The sequence below is a fragment of the Lycium barbarum genome, chromosome 9 (genome assembly GCF_019175385.1).
Source record: "Lycium barbarum isolate Lr01 chromosome 9, ASM1917538v2, whole genome shotgun sequence".
Classification (NCBI taxonomy): domain Eukaryota; kingdom Viridiplantae; phylum Streptophyta; class Magnoliopsida; order Solanales; family Solanaceae; genus Lycium; species Lycium barbarum.
This window is the reverse complement of record NC_083345.1, coordinates 34,442,851-34,465,781: the sequence shown is the minus strand read 5'-3', so window position 1 is coordinate 34,465,781 and position 22,931 is coordinate 34,442,851. Positions and strand designations below refer to the sequence as shown.

General features: G+C 36.2%; 1 protein-coding gene across 2 annotated transcripts; it reads right to left on the bottom strand.

Annotated features, from left to right (window-relative positions):
• Positions 1 to 3,213: 3,213 nt before the first annotated feature.
• LOC132611210 (probable inactive receptor kinase At5g58300) lies at positions 3,214 to 8,253 on the bottom strand. Of its 2 annotated transcripts, none has more exons than XM_060325620.1 (3): positions 7,993 to 8,253; positions 4,358 to 5,730; positions 3,214 to 4,039 (listed from the first exon to the last, which is right to left on the bottom strand). In XM_060325620.1, exons 2-3 carry the CDS (start codon positions 5,712 to 5,714, stop codon positions 3,405 to 3,407), a joined length of 1,992 nt encoding a protein of 663 aa, XP_060181603.1. In that variant the 5' UTR covers positions 5,715 to 5,730; positions 7,993 to 8,253; the 3' UTR covers positions 3,214 to 3,404. The 2 variants fall into 2 exon arrangements, with proteins under 2 accessions (XP_060181603.1, XP_060181601.1); XM_060325618.1 differs by lacking the exon at positions 7,993 to 8,253 and adding an exon at positions 5,943 to 6,409.
• Between the last annotated feature and the right edge of the window lie 14,678 nt (positions 8,254 to 22,931).

Here is a 22,931-nt window from a genome sequence, read left to right as displayed (position 1 = left end):
TTGGTGCTTTTAGCATAACTAACTCTTCCCCAAATTGCCATATATGTAGTGCCAAAAGATCAACAACTTTTTTTTTTTTAGAAAATTTGATCCAACTTCTATTTTGATACTCCCTCGGTCTCAATTTTTTGACACTTTCGCTTTTCGAGAGTCAAACGAGTTGTTCTTTGATCCCAATTATTTCATGTCTTTTAGATATTTTAAATTATCAATGGTGGTTGTCTCAATTTATGTGATACACGTTCCTTTTAAGTCTGTCCCAAAAAAAATGATACATTTCTATATTTTGGAAATAATTTAACTTCAAACTTCCTCTTTTACCCTTAATGAAATGATTTATAACCATACAAATATCTATGGTTTGTTTTAAACCACAAGTTTCAAAAGTCTCTCTTTCTTAAACACTGTGTCTAGTCAAACTCTATCATATAAATAGAGGTAACTTCTTTGTGTGATGAGTATGGTAATAACACTTCTAGTCATTCTTGTGATCCTTTAGTAGTGTTATTACTTGATTCAGTTTGTGCTTGCATGAAGGATGTGAGCAAAATAGTGTGGGGAATATCATTGTATTTGACCCCGATGTTAACTTGGTAGTGAATCCTTTATTGAGGTGAGCTAGTGCAATGAATAGTTTCTTGATTTAAATTGGTCTTGTTTGTGATATTGCACTTAACCATGAGGGATATCGCGTGTTTCTTGACTTAAGGGTATGTGTGTGCTTCTTGAAAGCTAGGGCCAATGAGAACTTCTGTGTTTTTGTTTCTAAATGCATTGGTTCCTTTGATTTACCCTTTGGTCAAAATGTCGTGAATGGCCAAGTGTCTTGGGCATTATTTGGACATATACTTTTTCTAGATTCTTGTGATGCTTGGTTATATCATAAGAGTGAGTCATTTATTGTGTTGGAATTGCATGCTATGCTTACTGAAGGTATTATCGTTTGTCTAATGATGATTACCTTGTTTGTTTTATGAGAGGATATGTATTCATACTCTTCTATGTCTTGAAAGGTACGGATTCAAGGATGAATCCTTTTCAAGAAGGGGATAATGATACGATATCGGGGGGCTCAATTTCTCAAAGTTCTCCAAGGACTTATACTAGAAGCTGAGACAAGGACTTTCAAGTTTTAGAAGCAATGTTCATGGAGAATGAAACTATGGAAGCACTTGAAGAGAGCCATTAGAGGGCCATCAAGCTATGAAAGATAGCATAGAGGGAGAGTTCAAGAGACCAAGAGCCCAAGGCCCAAAGCTTGCTTCTTAAAGAAGCCCAAATGTTTGATGTGTGGCTACAATTGCAAGCTTGGGTAGTTAAAGGCCGGAAGGTGATTGTTTATGCAAAGAGGCTATTCTTTAAAGTCAAGCCATCATCCATGAAGAAGACCAAATAAGGCTCTTACTTCATTAAGGGTATTTTTGTAATAGCAAGCCTAGTCTTCTTTAGCGTAGTAGTATAAACACTACACTTATTATTTCATTTAAGAAGTTTTAAATGACTGAAGAGATACTCATAGGAGTGATAGTTTGTTTGGTAGTTTAGTATACTGCTAATCTAGTGATTAGTGTTAGTGATAGTTCATCATTGGTGGATTCCTTTGTTGGCTATGAACCCTTTTCCATTGATTTCATATAGAGTTGTTCATTTGTGAATTCATTTGGATTGCTCTTCTTTGAATTTCAAATAGTATAGGTTCTCTTAGGCTGATTCAATTGAGAGAGTTTGGATTTCATATATCGAAGTTTGCCCATAAATCCAATTCTAATTGGGTCTTGCTTCTATTCCTCTATTCTTATCCCCATTTCTTCAATTCGCATCCCTTGATTTCTCCCCTATCTTTAATTCCGCGTATTTGTGTTGTTCATTTCATATGAACCCAAGTCGGATCGTATCACTTAGGCTTGTTTCAATTGAGCACATTACACAATAAAGTGTTCCTATTGGAAAATTACGGTCAAATTTTGAAAAACACTTGCGCATATTCTCAAGCATCTATTAGGTAGCTAAATTAATCACATAAAATATGTCATCTCCTTTAAGTAACACATCAACCTCAATTGGGATAAGCCTAAAATTTTAAGGCTTATTGAGGAAAATTCATATAAGTAAAAGAGGTGACATATTTTAAGTGTTTAACTTCCTTACATAATGGACGTTCAGAACACGCACATAAGTGTTCTTAAAAAAAATTATACAGAAAGGGTTTAATAGGAACATTTTATTATATGTTCAGGTGCTCAATTACAACAAATCTTAATTCGAGTGTCTAGATGGAACATGCATAAATAAAAGGGCTAATGCAAATTTCATTTAGACACTCGCATTAAGATTTGTTGCAAAAAAATAATTTGACATATATTTTGTGTTGTAAATGTTAGTCTTGAAAATTAAAATTTAATTATTTTAAATAATAAACCGATCGCATTTGTCGGTTTAAAAAAAGTACTTTTTGCAAAATGACTGATCGAATCGGTGAATTATTCGATTTTCCAGTTTTTGGCGCCAAAACCAGGCCGAATGTACATGCCATTGTAAAACTATTTGTAATCCTAAATGTACAAGTTTGCCCTATATCTTTTAATTTTTTAATCTTTTTTTTTTATACTCCTAAGAAGTTAAATTATTTTGTTCTTTTTTCTCTCAAATCATGAGGAAGATGATAATCTCTCAACAATACCAATTCTGGAGTATCAGAGACTATGGTTGCATATACTTTCATCACAAATCAGGTGGATGTTTTTACTGGTGAAATTCAAGAGACTTTTAGGGTGTCCGTCCAAAGTTGTACTTAGGATAAAGCCTTTAAATTTGATATTTGCTTGCATTGCTTTTTTAAATATTTCCTCATTTTCAATTTATGTGAACTATTTTGGAGTGCGAGGATCAAGCTTTATAACTTTGACCGTAAATTTTGACAGAAAATATTTAAATACTAAGAGTATAAGTCATGATAATTTATAATTCAAATAATCTAGAAAAAAAATGTAAGAAACAACTGGTCAAAGAACTGCCTCGTAACTCCCCAAATAGTAATAGGTTAACGTATTAGCCACTTCTCTGTCTCTTTTTTTCTCAAGAGAATTTTTTTTTCTAACCCTTGTTAATGTATATACACAAAAACGTTGAACAATTTAACATTGCACGAGGCGTAGTGCTGCATAGTTGTGGCTTCTTGCCAAATTGGTGGGAAAAAATCAAAGATCCAAAACAAAATAGAAATACAAAGGTTCTCATTTATGTTGAGCTGATAAAATCTCTACAGAGGCCAGAATAGGATATAACATGAAGGATAAAAAACACTTATATATCCAGGAACATGCAAAAGGTGGCAATGGAGATAAATTGCATTCTTAACTTAATCTAGAATCAAAAGCTAAATAAATTACTTAAAACTGCATTATTCATTCAGGGGTTTGTGCATTAGAGTCCTTAGACCTGTTCTCCTCCGAGGAAGGCCTCGTCGTCTCCCCTTCTTGTTGTCGTATTTCTTCAATCATTCTAACCACTTCTCCCATCGCGGGTCTCATATCAGGCACCTTTGCTACACAACTGAGTCCAATCTGAAGCATCTGCACCATCTCTTCTTCAATATTCTGATACTTCAACAGCTCTACGTCGAAAACTTCAGCAGTCCATTCCTCTCTAACAACCGAACGCACCCACCTAGGCAAATCGACTACCTCATCCTGCCCTGATAATGGGAGAGGGGATTTTCCTGTCAGCATCTCAAGTAGCAGCACTCCGAAGCTATAGACATCAGATTTTTGTGTCCCTTTCCGTGTTTCAATCACTTCTGGAGCGCGGTAACCAGCACACCTGTACTTATATGATATGTAGTTCATCAGAGGTGTTAAGCCAAAATCAGAAATGCAGCCATCTAGATCTCTTGTGAGTAGTACATTGGAGGATTTGATGTTCCCATGAGTAAATTTCACACCACCTTCAGTGTGGATATGGGAAATTCCTTTTGCTGATCCTAGAGCTATCTTCAATCTTGTATCCCAATCTAGTGGAGTTCTTCCAATACCTCTATTACCTGTCATTCGTTATCAAGATGGCGTAAAAAATAAGGGATAATTACATTTTTGTATCGCTCAAAAGAATAATAGTCAGCGAATCTATAAGTTTTGCATATTAAGTATAAATATGCATATTGTATACATAAACTCTATATATAATATACATAAATATACATATAATGCATAGGTTTTGTATATTTTAGCTAGCACCCGTAACTAATTTCGGCGGACTGGTCAAAAATGAGAAGAGCCCTAAAAACAAATCCTAAAATATGATTCATTACTGATGATCACAACAATTAATGCAATAAAAATCACAGATTAGCACAGTATACCGTGCAAAGCTGCTGACAAGCTACCAGCAGGCATGTATTCGTTAACCAGAAGTTTCTCATCCTTGGAATAATAATATGCGCGGAGTGGGACAATGTTAGGGTGCCTTCCAGCCCTTCCAACAATCTCCATATGCTGTTCAAATTCCTTTTTAGTAACTCCTACTTCTCTCAGCCGTTTAACTACCACAATTGTTGCCTCATCCAAGACAGCTTTGTAAGCCGTTCCATAACTCCCTTTACCAAGAACCTCAGCAGAAGCTCTAAGAAGATCCTCCAGATTGAAGCTGTAAGAGCAACCTTCAAAGAACACTAACTTATTTTTCTCAGCATCCGGCACGCCACTTCCAAAGTCCCCGGATTTCTCACTCCTTCCCCCAGTAGCCACCTTCTCTTTAATTATGCTAGTGCTATGACTTACTTTCTTTTTCAAGCAGCAGAAGGAGATTACTAAAACTAGGAGAAGCATTAACGAAGAAGCCACAACTGCAATGGCAACGATGATCCCGGTACTTAGTTTCTTAGAGTGGACAGCCTTGTGTTTTTCAGGGATTACAGAGCCATCAGCTGCTGGAGAAGGTGATGGACTCAAGGAACAGCTAGCTAGAGGGGTCCCGCATAAATGAGCGTTTCCTGCAAATGATGAAAGTGGAAATTTCTGGAGGGAGTATGGAACCGAGCCATTAAGCATGTTGTGACTCAAATTCAGGTTATTTAACCTGAGGGTGTCGAGGCTAGGGATTTCTCCTGTTAATGAATTGAACTGTAGGTTCAACACAGATAATCGCGTCAAGTTCTTGATTGTGAGTGGAATTTCTCCAGTAAAAGAGTTAAAGGAGAGGTCTAGTACACCAAGTCGAGGAGATAATGAAACAGGAATATCACCAGAGAAGTTATTATGCTGAAGGTAGACATATCGGAGAGAAGGAATTGAAAGGAGATCAGAAGGAACACTTCCATTTAGATAATTGGTTCTTAGACTAAGGACTTTAAGAGCATCTAACTTGCCTATACTATTTTCTGGTATAGGACCAAAAAGTCCAACAGCGGGGAGATGGATTGCAACGACTCTCGTTCCATCTTTGTTACACGTTATACCAGCCCAAGAATTGCAAATAGGGAGAGACAAATTCCAGTTGAGTTTTCGGATATGAGGGACGGAGTCTACAAAGTCGAGTAGAGCCTGTCTATCGGAATCAAGATCAGCTATAGCTCGAGGAAAAATTGATACCAGGGGAACAAGAAAAGCAACAGCTGCCAGTAAACGCTGGAGCATCATTATGTTTTTACTCATCTGGCTGGCAAAAATGCAAAAGCCCTTCACTTCTTGCCTCTCTGCTTGGCCACTTTTGAAGAACATTAGACAAAATTAGCCACTGCGAAAGGGAGATAAAAAGATTTAGCACAGTGCAATAAAACTATATAATCCAGAAGTAGTATCAGCTAAAGAAGTAATGAGAATGGAAGAGCTCTATCTCAGAATGCCATTACAGGAAATTCATTGGTTAATATGAAAGAAAGAACAAAACCAAGATTATGCCTCCTGTTAACTTTTAGTTCTAAATATATGGCACACAAGTTAACTTACCTATATGATATGCATGAAAGGGATCTGAGAGCTATGTTGTTCAAAACTGAGAGCTCTTCATATTGAAAATGGATCATGAAAGATACAGATTGAACTACTGAAGACAGATTTTGAAAGTGGTGGAGAGAGGATTTATTGCATACTTTGGTCTAAAGTCCTTTTGGCAATAAAGTCATTATTTTTTAGTGTAGCCCACTGAAAAGCAAGGTGCCAATTACTTTTTAATTTTTTTATAAGCTGTTCACTATAAAGCAAGAGCATAAAACTTGAAAACTATATCCTAGTAAAATTTTCTTGCTCTAAACATGGATTTATACCAACTTATTCAATTGGATAAAGCAGTTGAGAGAGAAACAGTGAAGCATAAATTCCCATCTCCCCACCTTCCTGACAAAAATACAAAGAGAGAAATGGGTGGTGGGGGTCTTTTTTAGTTACTGAAAACTCATGAAAAAAATATAAACAATCGAAACTTCAATCTCTGAGAACAGGGCTAAAGCTCTAGATTTTTTATTTTTTGGATAGGTTTTTGCTCTAAAGGTAGAGGTAAGGTGGTCTGCGTACATCGTCTTACCTCCCCAGACCTCACTTGTGAGATTACACTGGGTATATTGTTGTTGTTGGTGGATAAGTTTTTGCTCTAGATTTTTCTCTTGGACATAATTGATTCGACGTCCTTAAGGAAATTTCAAACATGTTCACCAAGTAGTTTATGTGTATAATTGGAGGGAAGATGCATTGCGATTAATAAATGGAGTAGGAATAGTCTTAAAAAAGATGCCCACTTATAAAAAGCTACCAGAATCACAAATTTAGGCATGTAAAGATAATATATTTGTACAAGATAATAAAGATTTGATATTGTATATGTAAAACAAATGTAGCATCACTCAAAAAGTTGAAGCTTCATTATTTAAGCAAATCAAATCGACTCAGATATCAATCAAGACCTTTTCAATGTGGAAAAGTAAAATTGGAAATACTGCTAGGTGCAGTTACGGAGCTACTAGCAGAGCAAGTACAGCAACAAATTTTGTACATTATTCATTGGACATTATGTTTTGTTGGACAGCTTCTTTCAATTTCAAATAAAGAAAGTATACTACACTAAGGAAGTGTGATGCTAAAGAGTGTCAAAGGGAGAAAAAAAAAAAAAAAAAAAGAAGTGATCCCCACATTTTAAAGTGATCCCCAGAAAGCAAAAAAAAGATTCAAAATAAAGTAAAAGCAAAAGTTGAACTGTTCTTCCTTTATTCAAAGAAAGAGATGGAATTCTATGCTAAAAAGCATTAGGTACCACTGATGTACACCCACAAAACACCCTCTTTTTTTGCCATTAACAACGGGGCCTTGTTAAATAACACCTATAATTGCATTCATAAGAAAACCAACCAAATTTTGTGATGCCAAAAGCATGGAACCATATTGATAATGACATGTAAAAGCATAGCATTATTAATTTCATGCCCACATACTTCAAATGACAAGCCAAATAGCATTCTTCAGACTTCACATGAGAATTTTAAAGAACATAAACAAAAAGAATAAGAGTTAATAATAAAAAAAAAACACACGAACATCATTTTTTCCGCTAGTTTCACACGCTAACTATTGGCGTAGCCAGGATTTCCACTAAGGGTTAGAATATGAAGAAGTAAACACACGAAGAATCCAAAGGGGTTCAACATCTACTATATATATAAAAAATAATTTTAATCATGTATAAATAGTATAATTTTTTGTTGAAGGGGGTCGTATCAGTTCCATTTTCCTACTTGAACTATCACCATAGTTCAAGTAGGAAAAGAGGACAAGTGAGGTGTGTTTAATATACAGATGATGATAATTGAGGTAAAAAAAAGAAAACAACTTATAGTTTAGGTGTGAAACACGAGCAATAGTTCAGGTTTGTATTTTACTGTTATCTCCAAGAATTTCTAGCTCGAACGTCACAGTTATCAATAAAATAAAAAAAAGAAATATACAAACGGCTAGGCTTGTGTATCACATAACATATAGACGAAATAAAGGGAAAAAACAAAGAACTCACGATAGTCAAGCTCAATTCTTGAAGTTGAAAAAGCCCAGAATGGAAAGAAAGTTTTTTTATCTGAAAAAACAGTGTAGAGTATCAGTAAATTAAAGAGAAAAGAGTTGGATTTAGATGGTCAGTCGCAAAATAGCTACTTTTCTCTATGTATAATAAACAGTGAGAGAATTTAGCTGTTGGATTCAGGGCCGAGAATTTTGGCAATTTGAAAAATAAAGAGCTCCAACGGTATTCTTCTAACAAGAAGAAGGAATTTCTTGGAAATAAAAGGTCTCTAATTTAATGCTGTTATTTACTAGTACACTAATATGGATTTAGCATGCCGTTAAAAAAAATTGCATTTGGTCTGTTTTAGCGACTATGTCGGCACCCACATTGAAGGCTTTTAATAAATAGCATAGAGTTGATTACAGTATATAGTAAGCTATTGAGAATTATTGGTACCTTAATAATTAAATGCTGGAAAGGAAAAAGAATGACCCACAAAATTGTACTCACAGTTTATGTTATGAATGGTGATGGGTGAGAAAAGAAGTAGTGATGAGATGAAGAAGAAAGAAACAAAGACAGATCAAATGTATGATTTTGGTGAGCGTGCTGTTGGAGGCTGATTTACTTAATCATTTATCGGTAGAGTTTAGGGGGAGTAATTTTGGTTCAAATTTTATATTTATTTCAAAATAAATATGTACATATTATTAATTAAAGAACTCGGTATCTTAAAGAAACTAGAACTTAAAACCAATAAACTTCGCGTCTCCCGCTTACTTTTGTGCACAACTAGAGAATAACTTTTGAATTCAAGTTTTATAGACTGATAATATAATTAAAAAACTATATTATTATTGAGTTTTTATTTGTGATAACAGGTTAACCAATTTTATCATATTATCAATTAACGCTTATTAAAAGATATATTTGTAATTATTTAATAAATGACATAATTGTGTAAATATTATTATATGAAACTTTATCGTAAGTTTTTAATATCAGAACTTTACGTTGATCTACAACTCTCCATAGCAAGCATGATATGATAACTAGAAAAATCAAGTAATAATATGCTATAACCGCAAAAAAAGTATTAATAGTGTATTTTTTTTTTTTTTGAAATGTCAGTTTATATATCATAAATTCTTATTTCTATTGATTAAAATTATTATTAACCAATTTTATTGTTATAAATATGAATAACTCTTGCGGATTTTCTAAAATACAGTAAAAATTAGGTAATAAATAAATACTACTCCACAGTTAGCTATAGTCGAATCTTCTTGTAACAAAAACGGGAAGAGTACTATGTAACGGCTATCTTCCTACCCAACCCAAACGTTATTAATGCAAGACATGGTCAAGGTTAACGTCAGGTACTAACTACGTATTTCTGTTTTGTCGTTGTCGTGAGCTCTTCATGTACTCTTGCATCACCGCTACCTGTTTAAATCCCAACGGCTGTAATTTTATTCTTTCTATCCTTTCATATTTCATATAATCATAATTATAATTTCCCTACTATCTTTATTTTTTATTTTTTATTTTTGGAAATCCCAAGTAAACCCGCAGTTGCTATCCTTCGGGTGCGCATTGGGTGACTTGCTCACTGTGCAATAGCTCGCAAACTGCACTAGGCAAGCTTGGTATGACGAGCTCTGACTGAGAAGGCTGCTTCGATCACAGATCTCCCATGTGGGAAACCACTCACCCAACCAACTCAGTCAACCTTAATAGTAATTTCACTGAACAAGTATATAACGTCTTCAACAGTCACATATCAATTAGCTTTAGAAAATGGTTCAATATTTAATGAACCACTTTGAATTTTTTAATTTACTAAATTCATCTATTTTCGTAATTCAAAATAAAAAATGACAAAAATCCAGCAAATCAATACGTATTTTGTACTTTAAAATTTAGAAAACTGATTTTTTTTTAAATTTCATATATATATATACTACCTACAAGTTTTAATTACTTGAGCAGATAAAATATATACGTGACAAGCTTATTAAAGGGGACTCTAACGTTTCAACGGGCCAATAAACATTTTAGCTTAACTATATTAGTGAAAATCTACCACATAATAAGATGTGTAGGTTGAAATATTTATACTCCTCTTTTCTTGTTCCCAAGTCCTAACCCTTTCCCCGCTCCTCCAAAATGAAGTTTCAATTGTCATGTTTTTCTTGCAAATAATTTCACAGAAAATGCATAGAGCAATTAGTCCTGCTAACCTTTAGTGTTCTCAACTCTTGGATATGTAGATGATTAAAAATACATATTATTGCGCTTATATTGAGACCGAATGTGACCGGACCAGTTGGTCCGGACACGTCGGTGTGTCGGTAAAATCCTTAGGTCGGTAGGAACCCTATTCTAGTATAATTGTAATAGTTATTTATGGTAAATTTATAATTATGGTAAAATAGGATTTTAGTTCTTTTAGAATAGGGTTACTTTATTAGACTAGGGTAAGGAGAAACCTTACTTGTATATAAAGAGGTCATTACGGTGAATGAGAGGCAGAAAGAATTCTCCCATTATTCAGTCTCTCTAAATTTTCGTCCCTGTCTTGAATTTAACATGGTATCAGAGCCATGTTAGAAAGAACACATAAACCCTAAAACAATGACAGGTGACGAAGAAACCGGCGATAAAAGCAAAGGAATCACCAGTGAAGAAAACAAAACCCAAACAAAAACAATCTTTCCTTATGACATTACGTCGAATGATAACCCTGGAATTGTGGTGATACAAGTCCAATTGAAAGGTGAAAATTATGAAGAATGGGCTAGATCCATGAGGACAGCCCTAAGAGCTAGGAAGAAATTTGGCTTCTTTGATGGTGCGATCAAGAAGTCGAATGAAGAATCGCCAGATTTGGAAGATTGATGGACTATAAACTCACTATTGGTGTCGCGGATTCGCAACGCCATAGAACCAAGGCTTCGCTCAACGATTTTGCATAAAGAGGAAGCAGAAGAATTATGGACAAGCATCCTAGGACAGTTCACCATTATCAACGGCCCTCGGATGCAACAACTTAAGGTTGAACCGCGGAGTGCAAGCAGAAGGGAAGGACCATAGTGGATTACTATGGAAGACTCACTAAGTTGTGGGAGGAATTAGCAAATTACGAACAAATTCCGACTTGCAAGTGTGGAAAGTGCACGTGCAATCTAGGGACGGCCCTAGAAACCAAAAGAGAAGAAGAAAAAGTACATCTTTTCCTTATGAGATTGGATGAAGCAACGTAGGGAATGGTAAGGTTGAACATATTGGCCGCCATCATTAAACAAGGTCTACTCAAAGCTGGTGCAAGAAGAGCGTGTGAGAGGAAATACACGGAAAACGGAGGACAGGAGTGAAACCATGGCTTTTTCCACACAAGGGAGAAACCCTCAACGTGACCAAAGTGAAGGGAAAAATGATGGTGCATTCTGCACACATTGTAAGAGATCCGGACACGTCGTGGAAGACTGTTTTCAACTCATTGGCTATCCGGATTGGTGGCCAGGAAATAAAAAAAGAGATAAAAAAATCGGAGAAAGAGGAAGAGGACAACAACAACAGCAGAGGGGTGGACGGGGAAGAGGCAACAGCCAGGCTAACACAGTGGTTGCCAGGGAAGGAGCTCAGACAGAGATAGGACAGGTAAACACAGGCAGGACTGGACCTCACAATTTGAGCGAAGAGATTCGGAAGACTGTGATTCACGTGTTAAATTCTCAAGGAATAAACTCAAATGGCAAGATGGACGGTAAGACCAAAAATTTAAACTGGATCATTGGCTCCAGAGCTACCAACCATGTGATAGGTAATACGGAGGAACTGAGCGACCAGCGGGACATTCCTGAGTATTCGGTTGAGCTACCGGATAGAAGTAGCTCGATGGCCACGAGAGAAGGAACAATCAAGCTAAATAATAAGATTTGGTAAGGATGTCCTTGATGTTCCGATTTAACATGCAAATTGATTTATGTGTCACAACTTGTTAATCATTTAGATTGTAATGTATATTTTAATAAAATTATGTGTTCTATACAGGACCCCACCACGAGGAAGCTTCTTGGAACGGGTGAGCGTCGAGGTGTACTTTACTATTTCAGGAATGTGTCGTGGATGCGAGGTATGAAGGCGGAAGCAGTTGGTTGGTTCGATCATTGGCACAAACGGTTAGGTTATCCTTCAGCACAAGTTACGAAGTCTATTACGGCATTTGGCCTAAAAAAGAGTAGTATTAGATTAGATAAAAAATGTGATGTATGCCAAATTGCAAAGCAAACAAGAAGTGTTTTTCCTTTAAGTGATAATATAGCTTCGGATATTTTTGATATGATTCATTGTGATTTATGGGGACCATATAGAGCTCCTTCATCTTGTGGTGCTTCATATTTTTTTACTATTGCGGATGATCGTTCGCGAGCCGTGTGGATTTTTCTCTTAATCTATATGACAGAAGTGTCCCAAACCTTGAAAAAATTCTTCACCTTGCTAGATAGGCAGTTTGGTAAGAAGGTGAAGACTGTTAGAAGTGATAACAGAACTGAATTCACATGTATGAAGAACTACTTCTTCGAACATGGAATTCTTTTTCAAACATCTTGCATAGGGACACCGCAGCAGAATGGAAAAATAGAAAGAAAACACAGTCACATTCTTAATGTGGCAGGGGCATTAAGATTTCAGGGTCATCTTCTAATCAGGTTATGAGGTGAATGTGTTTTGATTGCAGGGTATTTGATCAATAGAACACCATCTTCGATTTTGAATGGGAAAACCCCTATGAATTTTTGTATGGGGAAGCACCCCATTATGAACACTTAAGGGTGCTAGGGTCACTGTGCTATGCGCACACAAAGGGAAGAACAAGGGACAAGTTTGAGAGTGGGAATCGTAGGTGTGTATTCTTAGGATACCCCTACGGACAAAAGGGTTGGAGATTGCATGACTTAGAGAATGATGAATATTTAGTCTCAAGAGATGTGGACTTCTACGAGACTAAGTTCCCCTTTACTGTAGGTTCAAGTAGCTTAGTCGGTAGTATAGAAGTGACCCCGGACAACACGCAGGAAGAGAGAAACCAACACGACTTCGAGGAAGATCGGACTGATAATGTAAGAACGAATAAAACCCGGATGGATCAAGTACTGACACCGGATAAAAACCCACAGAACAACCAGAATTGGACCAGACAGATGCTGGTCCAGATAGAGAAAATATGGTGCAAGTACAAACAGAAGATTTCTGGGCCAACGATATAACACCGGAGGAACAATTGGGTCGGGGTAAACGTCAGAAACATGAATCGATTCGGTTGCGCGACTACGTCACTGAACCATTCCGGAAAGAAAGTCTATCAACGCTTCCGCCCGATCCTCAACAACCCTCAGGTGCGCCAAATCCTTTAGTTCACTATATATCTTGTGATAATTTCTCCTTACAACACCAAATTTTCCTGGAATCAATCACCACAAGAACTGAGCCAAAAACCTTCTCGAAAGCCATGAAAAAGGAACATTAGAGAAAGGCAATGTAGAAAGAAATACAAGCATTGGAGTATAATGGAACATGGACATTAAAAACATTGCCACCAGATAAGAAAGCACTCGGATGTCGATGGGTGTATAAGATCAAATACAACTCTGACGGGACGATTGAGCGATATAAAGCTCGGTTGGTTATCTTTGAAAATAAACAGGAGGAAGGAATTGACTACAATGAAACGTTTGCTCCGGTTCCTAAGGTAGTTATCGTTCAGACCTTCCTGGAAATTGCGGCTACGTGTAATTGGGAGTTGCATTAGATGGATGTTCATAATACCTTTTTGCACGGCGATCTTACGGAGGAAGTTTACATGAAATTGCCATCGGGATTTCGTGTAGCTGGTCTGGACCAAGTGTGTCGACTGGGGAAATCTTTGTATGGTTTGAAACAAGCCCCACGGTGTTGGTTTGCTAAATTGTCAAGTGTATTGATGAAAAATGGGTTCATATAGTCTTACTCCGACTACTTTCCATTCACGATGCATCAAGAGGGTATGCAACTTAACATTTTAGTCTATGTGGATGACTTGATTATCTCCGGCAACGATCATAGTGTCATTGAACGATTCGAAGACTACCTACGTGCATGCTTTCACATGAAGGATTTGGGCCCTTGAAGTATTTTCTGGGAGTTGAAGTTGCACGTGGACCGACTGGGCTATTTTTCTGTCAACGAAAATGTGCCTTGGACATAGTCTCTGAGGCTGGTTTGCTAGGAGCTAGACCACTCAATACTCCTATGGAACAAAATCACAGTTTAATGCTGGCCAAAGGAGCCTTATTGGGAGATCCAGAACCATACCCTCATCTGGTTGGTAGACTAATATACCTTAGTTTACGAGACCTGAGTTGTCGTATTGCGTGCATTTTTTGTCCCAATTCATGCAGCAACCGAAGGAAGCACACTGGAACGCGACACTCCGGGTTGTGCGCTACTTGAAAAAGAACCCAGGACCAGACATTGTGATGAGAAAAGATTGTGATCCCCAGCTGTACGGATGGTGTGATTCGGACTGGGCTGGATGTCCGCTGACTCGAAAATCGCTTACTGGTTGGTTTATTTCCCCCGGGACACTCGTATCATGCAAGACCAAGAAGTAACACATTGTCTCTCGCTCGTCAGAGGAGGCGGAATGTCGATTAATGGCAATTACGGTCTGTGAGTTGAAATGGCTAAAGGAAATTTTGCATAGTTTGGGTGTTGGACATAAATCTCCGGTGAAAATGTACTGTGACAGTCAAGCGGCATTATATATTGCGCAAAATCTGGTGTTTCATAAACCGACTAAACACATTGAAGTCGACTGTCACTATGTCCGGGACGCGTTGCAGTCCGGAATCATACTTCCCAGTCATGTGTCTACCAATGAGTAATTGACTGATGTGTTTACAAAAGCTTTGGGCAAATCGCAACATCAGTATTTACTTGGCAAGTTGGGCATCCGAGATCCTCATGCTCCAACTTGAGGGGGGTTATTGAGACCGAATGTGACCGGACAGTTGGTCCGGACACGTTGGTGTGTCGGTAAAATCCTTAGGTCGATAGGAACCCTATGTTAGTATAATTGTAATAGTTGTTTATGGTGAATTTATAATTATGGTAAAATAGGATTTTAATTCTTTTAGAATAGGGTTACCTTATTAGACTAGGGCAAGGAGAAACCTTGTATATAAGGAGGTCATTATGATGAATGAAAGGCAGAAAGAATTCTCCCATTATTCTGTCTCTCTAAATTTTCATCCCTGTCTTGAATTTAACAGCTTATTTATTAAAAAACCATTTAAAATAACTACAATTTGTAAATCTAAGTCCAAATTTTCTAATGGAAAATAAGAAATTTTGTTAATTAGAAGGCGTAACCAGTATAGATTCTTTTTACTATAATAAGAACAACAATACTACGTCTCACGCCATATGAGCCACCTCGAGTCACCTAAACTACACTTTATTCATCACAAACTTATATATAGATGAATTATGATTCTACATCAGTTAGAATCCTGACCTATTCTGCACAAGTTAATTTTATAGCTATCCAAATCGATTCAATTCTTTAATTTGATACGATATTGATCTCGAGTGTTTTTTTTTTTTTTTTCATACGGTGATGATGAAAAATGAACATATTCTAGGTCTTTCTTCCTTCTGCTTATAATTGTTGTTTTGTGCTTTAGCTTGGAATGCTCAAATCCAACTTCTTCTTTTTTTTTTTTTTTTAATCATGAACAAACAAATATTGGAGCGTGTTGTAATCGATTAATACTAAGTGGCAAAACCATAATTGTGTTTTTGAAATCTTTAGTCAACAGTTCTAAAAATATTTATCAACCTGCCTCTATATTATTTTTCTTGGGAAAAGAAAATAAAGGAATCGGGCTTTGTTTATATATATGCGCTTAATTTTGTACAACTCAGCAGATCCAACTTGTGAAATTACACCGGGTATGTTGTTGTTGCTGCTCAATTTTGTACCAGTCAAGCCTCTTATAAAATTGTGTGTAAGATCTCCTCATGATATAGACCCCGTTTGGATTGGCTTATAAGTTGCTTATAAGTTGTTTTCAGTTTTTTGAGCGTTTGGCTGGCCAGCTTAAAACCATTTTGTGCATAAAATAAGCTCAAAAAAATAATTGGGCCCATTTGACTTAGCTTATCTAAAGCAGCTTATAAGCTGAAAACAGCTTATAAGCCAAAAAAAATAAGTTAGCCTACCCAATTTTTTATTTTATTTTTACTTATAAGCTGTTTTCAACTATATAAGCTGCTTATTTTAAGCCCATCCAAACAGGCTCATAATAGTTCCCAATTTTTATTTGAACATCTCATTTATAAAGATCGGTAAAATGTCAATTCATCCTCTCCCAAGTCTTGTATATTTTGCTCAAAGTTAAAGCTGCCAAAAGGATAGAGGGAATATAAAGGTAACAACATAACAGAGAGGACTTGACTTGGTTCAGAAAAAAATGATTTAACTTATATTTCTCTGTTTAGAAGAAAAACAATTTATACTTCTCTATTTGTATGACTAGTGTAAAAATTAGAGTTGATCATTCTATTTCCTCCTAATAGCAATAGTCGTCAATAGAGATTTGAGATTTAATATTGAATTAATCTTTAATTTCGTTCAATCACTTCAATAGTTGAAAAAAAAACTTGCGTAATTGCATTCGGTTGACTCCATTTCTTAAATCTTATTCACATTCAAGCTTGCTAGGGTACTTTAGGTGGTGTTGGAAAATGTTATTGGATTGGGGTTGGAAAATGTTATTGGATTGGGGGTTCACCCATAAGGGCGGCTAGTTAGCCCAGTATAATTTGCCCTATTTATAACCTAAGTTATTTGGACTCTTCGAAAGTGTTGCCGTACCCGTGTCGGATCCTTCAAAAATACACTACTTTTGAAGGATCCGACACGCACCCAACGATATTTTAGAAGAGTCCGAGTAACTTAGTTTATAACATATAAATATATCATTATGGGTATTTAAAAAGAGAGTTTTTTCCACCATAATATGACAGCTAGAGTTTAAAAATAAAACACAATAAAAGAATTTCCAAAGACCGATAACACGAGTCATGATTGTTGCAGATCCCCTTCCGCTAAGAAAAAATTCGTAATCTCCTAAACTAATAGTTGCTATTAGATTAAATACTACCGGTGGGGAAGTCATTCATTGTCTAAACCTTTTCTCCCTATTTCATGTCATCATTTTAGTTTTGATGTATGGATCTGCAACCATGATGCTTGCTCTGAATTCAGCTGGAAACCAAACATGGCACAATGATGAACTTGAAGCATGAAATTCAAACTACTACTTATATTCATGATGTGTCAAAACTGCACATGGTAGGGTCCATACTAAGATTTTGAAACAAAAACTCACCGAGGCATAGAATGTTTGGGCCCTAATGTCCGAAGGAGCACGAAGCCCATTATTTGCCAGATAAGCTCAATCATTTTTTGTGCGCGGATTGTCCTTCTTTTGGGGTGGTTTTTAATTTTTGTCCCTCAAATTGGTGGTCTTTAATATTTGCCCTTCGCTTAACATCCAGATGTCCTGAGTTCGAACCCAGGCTCAATAATAATAAAAAAAAAAATCGCAAGGTATAAGTTGGGATTCGCAAGGCATAAGTCTTGCGATTTTTTTTTTTAATTTTTTGACTGAGCGGGGGTTCGAACCCTGAACCAAGGGGCTTTTAGCGAAGGGCAAAAATTAAAGACCCCCCCCCCCCAGCGAAGGACAATCCTGCAAATTGCCCAAGTTCAATTGGTTTGGCCCACAAATTTCTTGGACTCTGAAATCTCAATAAACAGTAGATTTTTAAAGAGAAAACGTAAACAGCGATAATTGAGAAAAATAGCAATAGTTTGGGTAATTACAAAATTTAGCAAGATATTCATTTCAAAATGGAGCGGATACAATGTATACGCGCTCTTAAATAGGTGCATCCACACATAATAATAGCGAAATATATTATATCTGCTTACATACAATATCTCCGCTACACGTACAACTTACATGCATGCAACATACACTTTACATATATACACCATACACATTAGAGAAAAGACATCATTTGACCCTTGAACTTGACACGAAAACTTAGTTTAGCAACTAAACTTAAGTTGTATTTATTTACCCCCCTTAACAACTTTCAAGTTAATTAAATACCCCCATTAGCGGCGTGGACCAGTTGAGATTTAGGTGTTGTTCACCACTCGCCCGGTGATTGGTCCACGTCATTAAATATTTTTTTATTTATTTAGTTTTTCTCTTTCTTCTTCATTCTTTCCCTATTTTATTATTTTATTAAACAATAATTTTTTTAAAAAAAATGGACCCATAGCCTCCATTCTCCTCCTCCTAAACTCCACACCTCCGCACGCTCCTATCCCTCTCCTTCTTCCCCATTCCCCATTGTATCAACCTTCAAGTTCACCAAAAAAAAAAAAAATAGTCTGTTCTTCTTTTTCTTATTTTTTTTCCTTTCTTTTTCTAGGGTTCAAATGATTTGGGTTGCCTGAAACTTTAATTTAATAGTGTTAAATTCTTCAACCCAGTAAATGTCACCCGAATTTCACCGGAAAACATCTTGTTCGACAAATCTAAGGATTTCAAGCTTTTTAAATTACGCAACTCATTTGTTAAAGACTCAGAAAGAGCAATTACTTGAAAAAGTAGTTGCACTCATGAATTACTTTTTTTTATGCGTGTGTAAAAACCTCCTAACTAAGCATAAAAAATGTCGTTGGATATAGCTGTTATATTGGCAACGAAAATTAGATCTTGCATCATTTTAATGGCGTTGACTCTTTACTGCTAATTCAAACTTCTCCTCCTCTGTGAAATCCTTTTGTGATAGAGAGGAAGAAGGAGATGGAGAGCAGATGAGGATTAAAATCAAAAAGAAAGGAAAAAAAATTAAAAAAAGAAGAAGAAAGAAGATGAGGATAGAGAGCAGATACAGTGGGAGGATGGGGAAGAAAGAGATGGAGGGCCGGGGGATGGGGTTAGAAGAAGGAGAAAGTGCTGCTACCATGGATGGAAAGAAAAAGGAAGTAAGTAGGGAAGACAGAAGAAGAAAGAGAAAGGAGAGAAGAAGAAGAAGAAGAAGAAAAAGAAAAAGAAAAAGAAAGAGAAAGGAGAGAAGAAGAAGAAGAAGAAAAATAAAATATTAAAAAAGTATAATTAAGTATAATAAATTGTCATTCAATTAGAAGATGACATATGTATAGCTGGAATCATTTTTAGTGTTTTTTTCCCCTTCCACGCGCTTTTGAGAAAGTCATCACACTTTCTTGCCACGTCAACCGCTAAGGGGGTATTTAATTAACTTGAAAGTTGTTAAGGGAGATAAATAAATACAACTTAAGTTTAGTTGCTAAACTAAATTTTCTGCCGAATTCAATGGTCAAATGATATTTTTCTCTAGACATTAGCTATTGCTTCCTCGGCTAAAGTGCCATACACGCAACTAACATCCATCTCTTGTTCTCCGGCTGTGGCTCGACGGAATTTTAGTTTCTCTTCTTCTTTAGCATGAAGAATCTAATCTCTTGAGAAGCGATATCTTCCATTTTCTTTGCACGGGGATCCTTTCTTCTATTCATTTTCACTTTTTCCCTTTTCCTTGCTATTGTTTTCTTTTCTCCCTAGTAAAAGTAAAACTACTCCAATATTCTATTCTATCGTACATTTTTTTCCAGATATTCTTCATGATTTTCGTTCTTAGCTATGAACTTCATAATTTATTTATTCAAGATTTTTCAGCTATGCAATAGTAAAGAGCAAGTCTTTGTGCCCTCTGTAATTCAAAAAATTTGTGCAAAAGCTAAGTGTACTCCAATTTTTTTTTTCTGTTGCATCATGAATTCTTCAGTGGAGACGTGGTTCCATTCTTGGGATTATTATTACACATAGCTATTGCATGAATAAAGAACGCAACTTGATGTTAAATAAACACAATTTGTTTCCGCTACTAGCTTCTGAATAATTCATCCAGCCTCATTTTTGTGTGTAAATCATGAAAGTCAAGACTTAGGCATCATTTGAGCTTCGCTGGAGTCTGGATACATACCCCTACTAAAACTATGGCTAGTGTAAAGTGGACGTTAGAGGCTACGGTGCACCCGCCTCTTTTAAATCCTGAGTCCGCCACCGTATATATACTAGTACTCTAGTAGTATATTTTGGGGCAAATGGTACTCGTTTCTTCATATATTTGCATTCTAGTAATCTAACTTTTGTTCGTTTAAACGGAGTCTGGATAGGGGCGGTTCAAGAATTTTTGTGGCCTAAAGCCAAACTTTGAAGAGGCCTTAAAAGATAATTTTTTGAAAAAAAAATTGCATATACTCCCTCTGTTTCAATTTATGTGAACCTATTTTTTTTTACGCCGTGCCAAAATGGATAACCTCTTTTTAATTTGGAAATAAATTCACTTTATGAAATGATTTACAGCCACACAAATATTCAAGACTTATTTTGAACCATAAGTTTCAAAAGTCTTCAATCTTTCTTAAATGTCGTGTCCAATCAAATGGGTTCACATAAATTGAAACAAAGGGAGTATATTTTTTGAAGCCTATATAATTAATCTAATTGTTTTAATACTTTCAATACGATCTTTCGGACGTGCTTATGACGATGATTTAAGAGATAGACTAATATACTTTCTTTTAAAACTCTATGTCGCTTAGTAGAAGAGGAAAACAATGAATATATACATAGTACCAATCCAAAGAATGACATAACTTTCGTACAAGAATTAATCATGTCACAATGTATCGAATTTAAATTATGACAACCATATAATGTGTAAAATAATCTAGGATTTATATTGAGTAGTTTTTTTTGTACTCCTTGAAATTTTTTCTTCATGTTCGATCTTTAAAATGTACTTTTTTTTGCATCCAAAAGACTATTAATAGGATCCTATTTCCAAAAATAATACTCAATTGTTGAAAAACAATTTTGTTTATATAGTAGTTTCGTAGTACTTTTCCATTCAAAGTATTTTTTTTTTTCCAAAAAGAGTAATTCATTGCTACTAAAAAATGAGGCCGTCACAATTGAGGGGCCTAAGGCCTGTGCTTTAGCCGGTTTATGCTAAAGCCGGCCCTGAGTCTGGACCTTGCAGCGTACACTATGTGCCTCTCTCAATATTGTCGGTTTTTGTACTAAAGATTAGTTGCAAGAGAGACGTGTTTCTATTCTCTTCTTTGCTCTTACCCTGGTCGTCGTGTGATTCTGATGGGAATTGTGCAAAAATATACATATATGGACTTTATGCCTGTTGCAATTTTATGCACCCTTTTTACTGTTTAGTTTACAGCTTTTAATATCAGTTCATTTTCCAGGAGGATGGAAGAATTGTAAAGACGGGAGATATTTCAATAGCTGAAGTACTGGAGAAAGCAGGCTACAAGGCAATTTCTGGCACACAGTATATGTAGCGAAGGAAGACCTTCCATATAACACAATATTTGGGCCTCATCAGCTCTTAGTAAATTTCTCCGTCAGTCCATGTTACTGAATGTGGGTAATGAATTTATCGGAGAGGTGGACATGTGATGTCTCCACGTTTCTTATAGCTATGAAGTTCCATTTGTCTTTTGATTCATGGGATAAGGTGAGATATCCTAGGATTAGATTTATACTTTATTTGGTTGAAAATATAACTAATGCATGATAAATGTATACCTCAAATTTGGTGTTTTTCTATCCTAGCTGAGAGGTGGGATAATTAGTCCAAGAATTATAATCTCATGACTTTAAATCCGGGATAACTTTGTCCAAGAACCAAACAACGCCTAAGGTGAGGAAAAGTGACGTTCGCTGATGTGAGAGAGGCACTTGGATGTCTGTGGTAGCATCATCCCCTCTCTTGTAATTTTTGTTTACTAATCCAGTTATACTTGTTGGCTGCGATTTTTGCCTCATTGATACGTCACAGATTAGTGTTTTCATCTTCTCAGAACACACTGCATGACGTTCTAGTTTATGTATTTTAGCCTTCACGTTTGTAGTTTCATAAGGTAAGCAGAATTTGGTACCTCTTTTTGAAATTCCAATGGTAATTTTGAATTTAGCCATTTTGTTGATTGCTTGTTGGTTTGAGTTCATTTAATGTAATAATGCCTAGAGAAAAATCAAAGATGGTAGACCCTTCTTGGCTGTGGATCAATTAGTCATCACTGTAGTCTGTACATGTTCATGCAATAAACAAATTTGATACTCCAATTATTAGATACAAACTCTGTTCCTATTTCTGTGACTCCTACTCCTATATTGGGAGACCGAAACTAAAGAACCTTCCGATTCGCACAAGTTGCACTTGGCCTAAAGAAGGAAATATGAAGACTGCAAAGAGCCGTGAAGCTTCGTTTAATACCATTGTTTGAGTACCTGTAAATCTGACAAAAGATCTGAAGGCGCTCTCTCCATTTACTTTAGCAATGCTTGAAGTCTTTGGGGGACCATGTCAGTCGAGTGCAAATCTTTTGTATATTTCTATTTAAAAGAACCAGGCCAGAAGCATCGATGCAGCAATTCCAGCTTCCTGGTCGGAAACAACAATGACATAGCACGATTCATTTCCAGGTGATGAGCGATGCAAATGCCAGAAACTGTCGAGGGAACTTGGACGGGAAAAAAATTCCTCAATGTACTTAAGAACAAATTGAAAGTATGACACTGATTCTTGAAGAAATCAAAGATGTAGACTAACTGGCCAGCGCTTGATGCCAAAAAAAAAAAAAAAAAAAAAAAGAAATTTGATTGCTACTCCATATCTTCATATCACCAAGCCATCGGACCTTTCATTCCCCAGCAACCCATCAGACTTGGGACAACTCAGTAGTATAGTAATCTTTTTTGTTTCTGCCAGCAGGA

Coding starts and splice junctions, on each gene's coding strand:
- LOC132611210 (XM_060325620.1), bottom strand. CDS start 5,714: ATGTTCTTCAAAAGTGGCCAAGCAGAGAGGCAAGAAGTGAAGGGCTTT. Junction 4,040..4,357: donor CTTGTCAGCAGCTTTGCACG/GTATACTGTGCT, acceptor AACGAATGACAG/GTAATAGAGGTATTGGAAGA.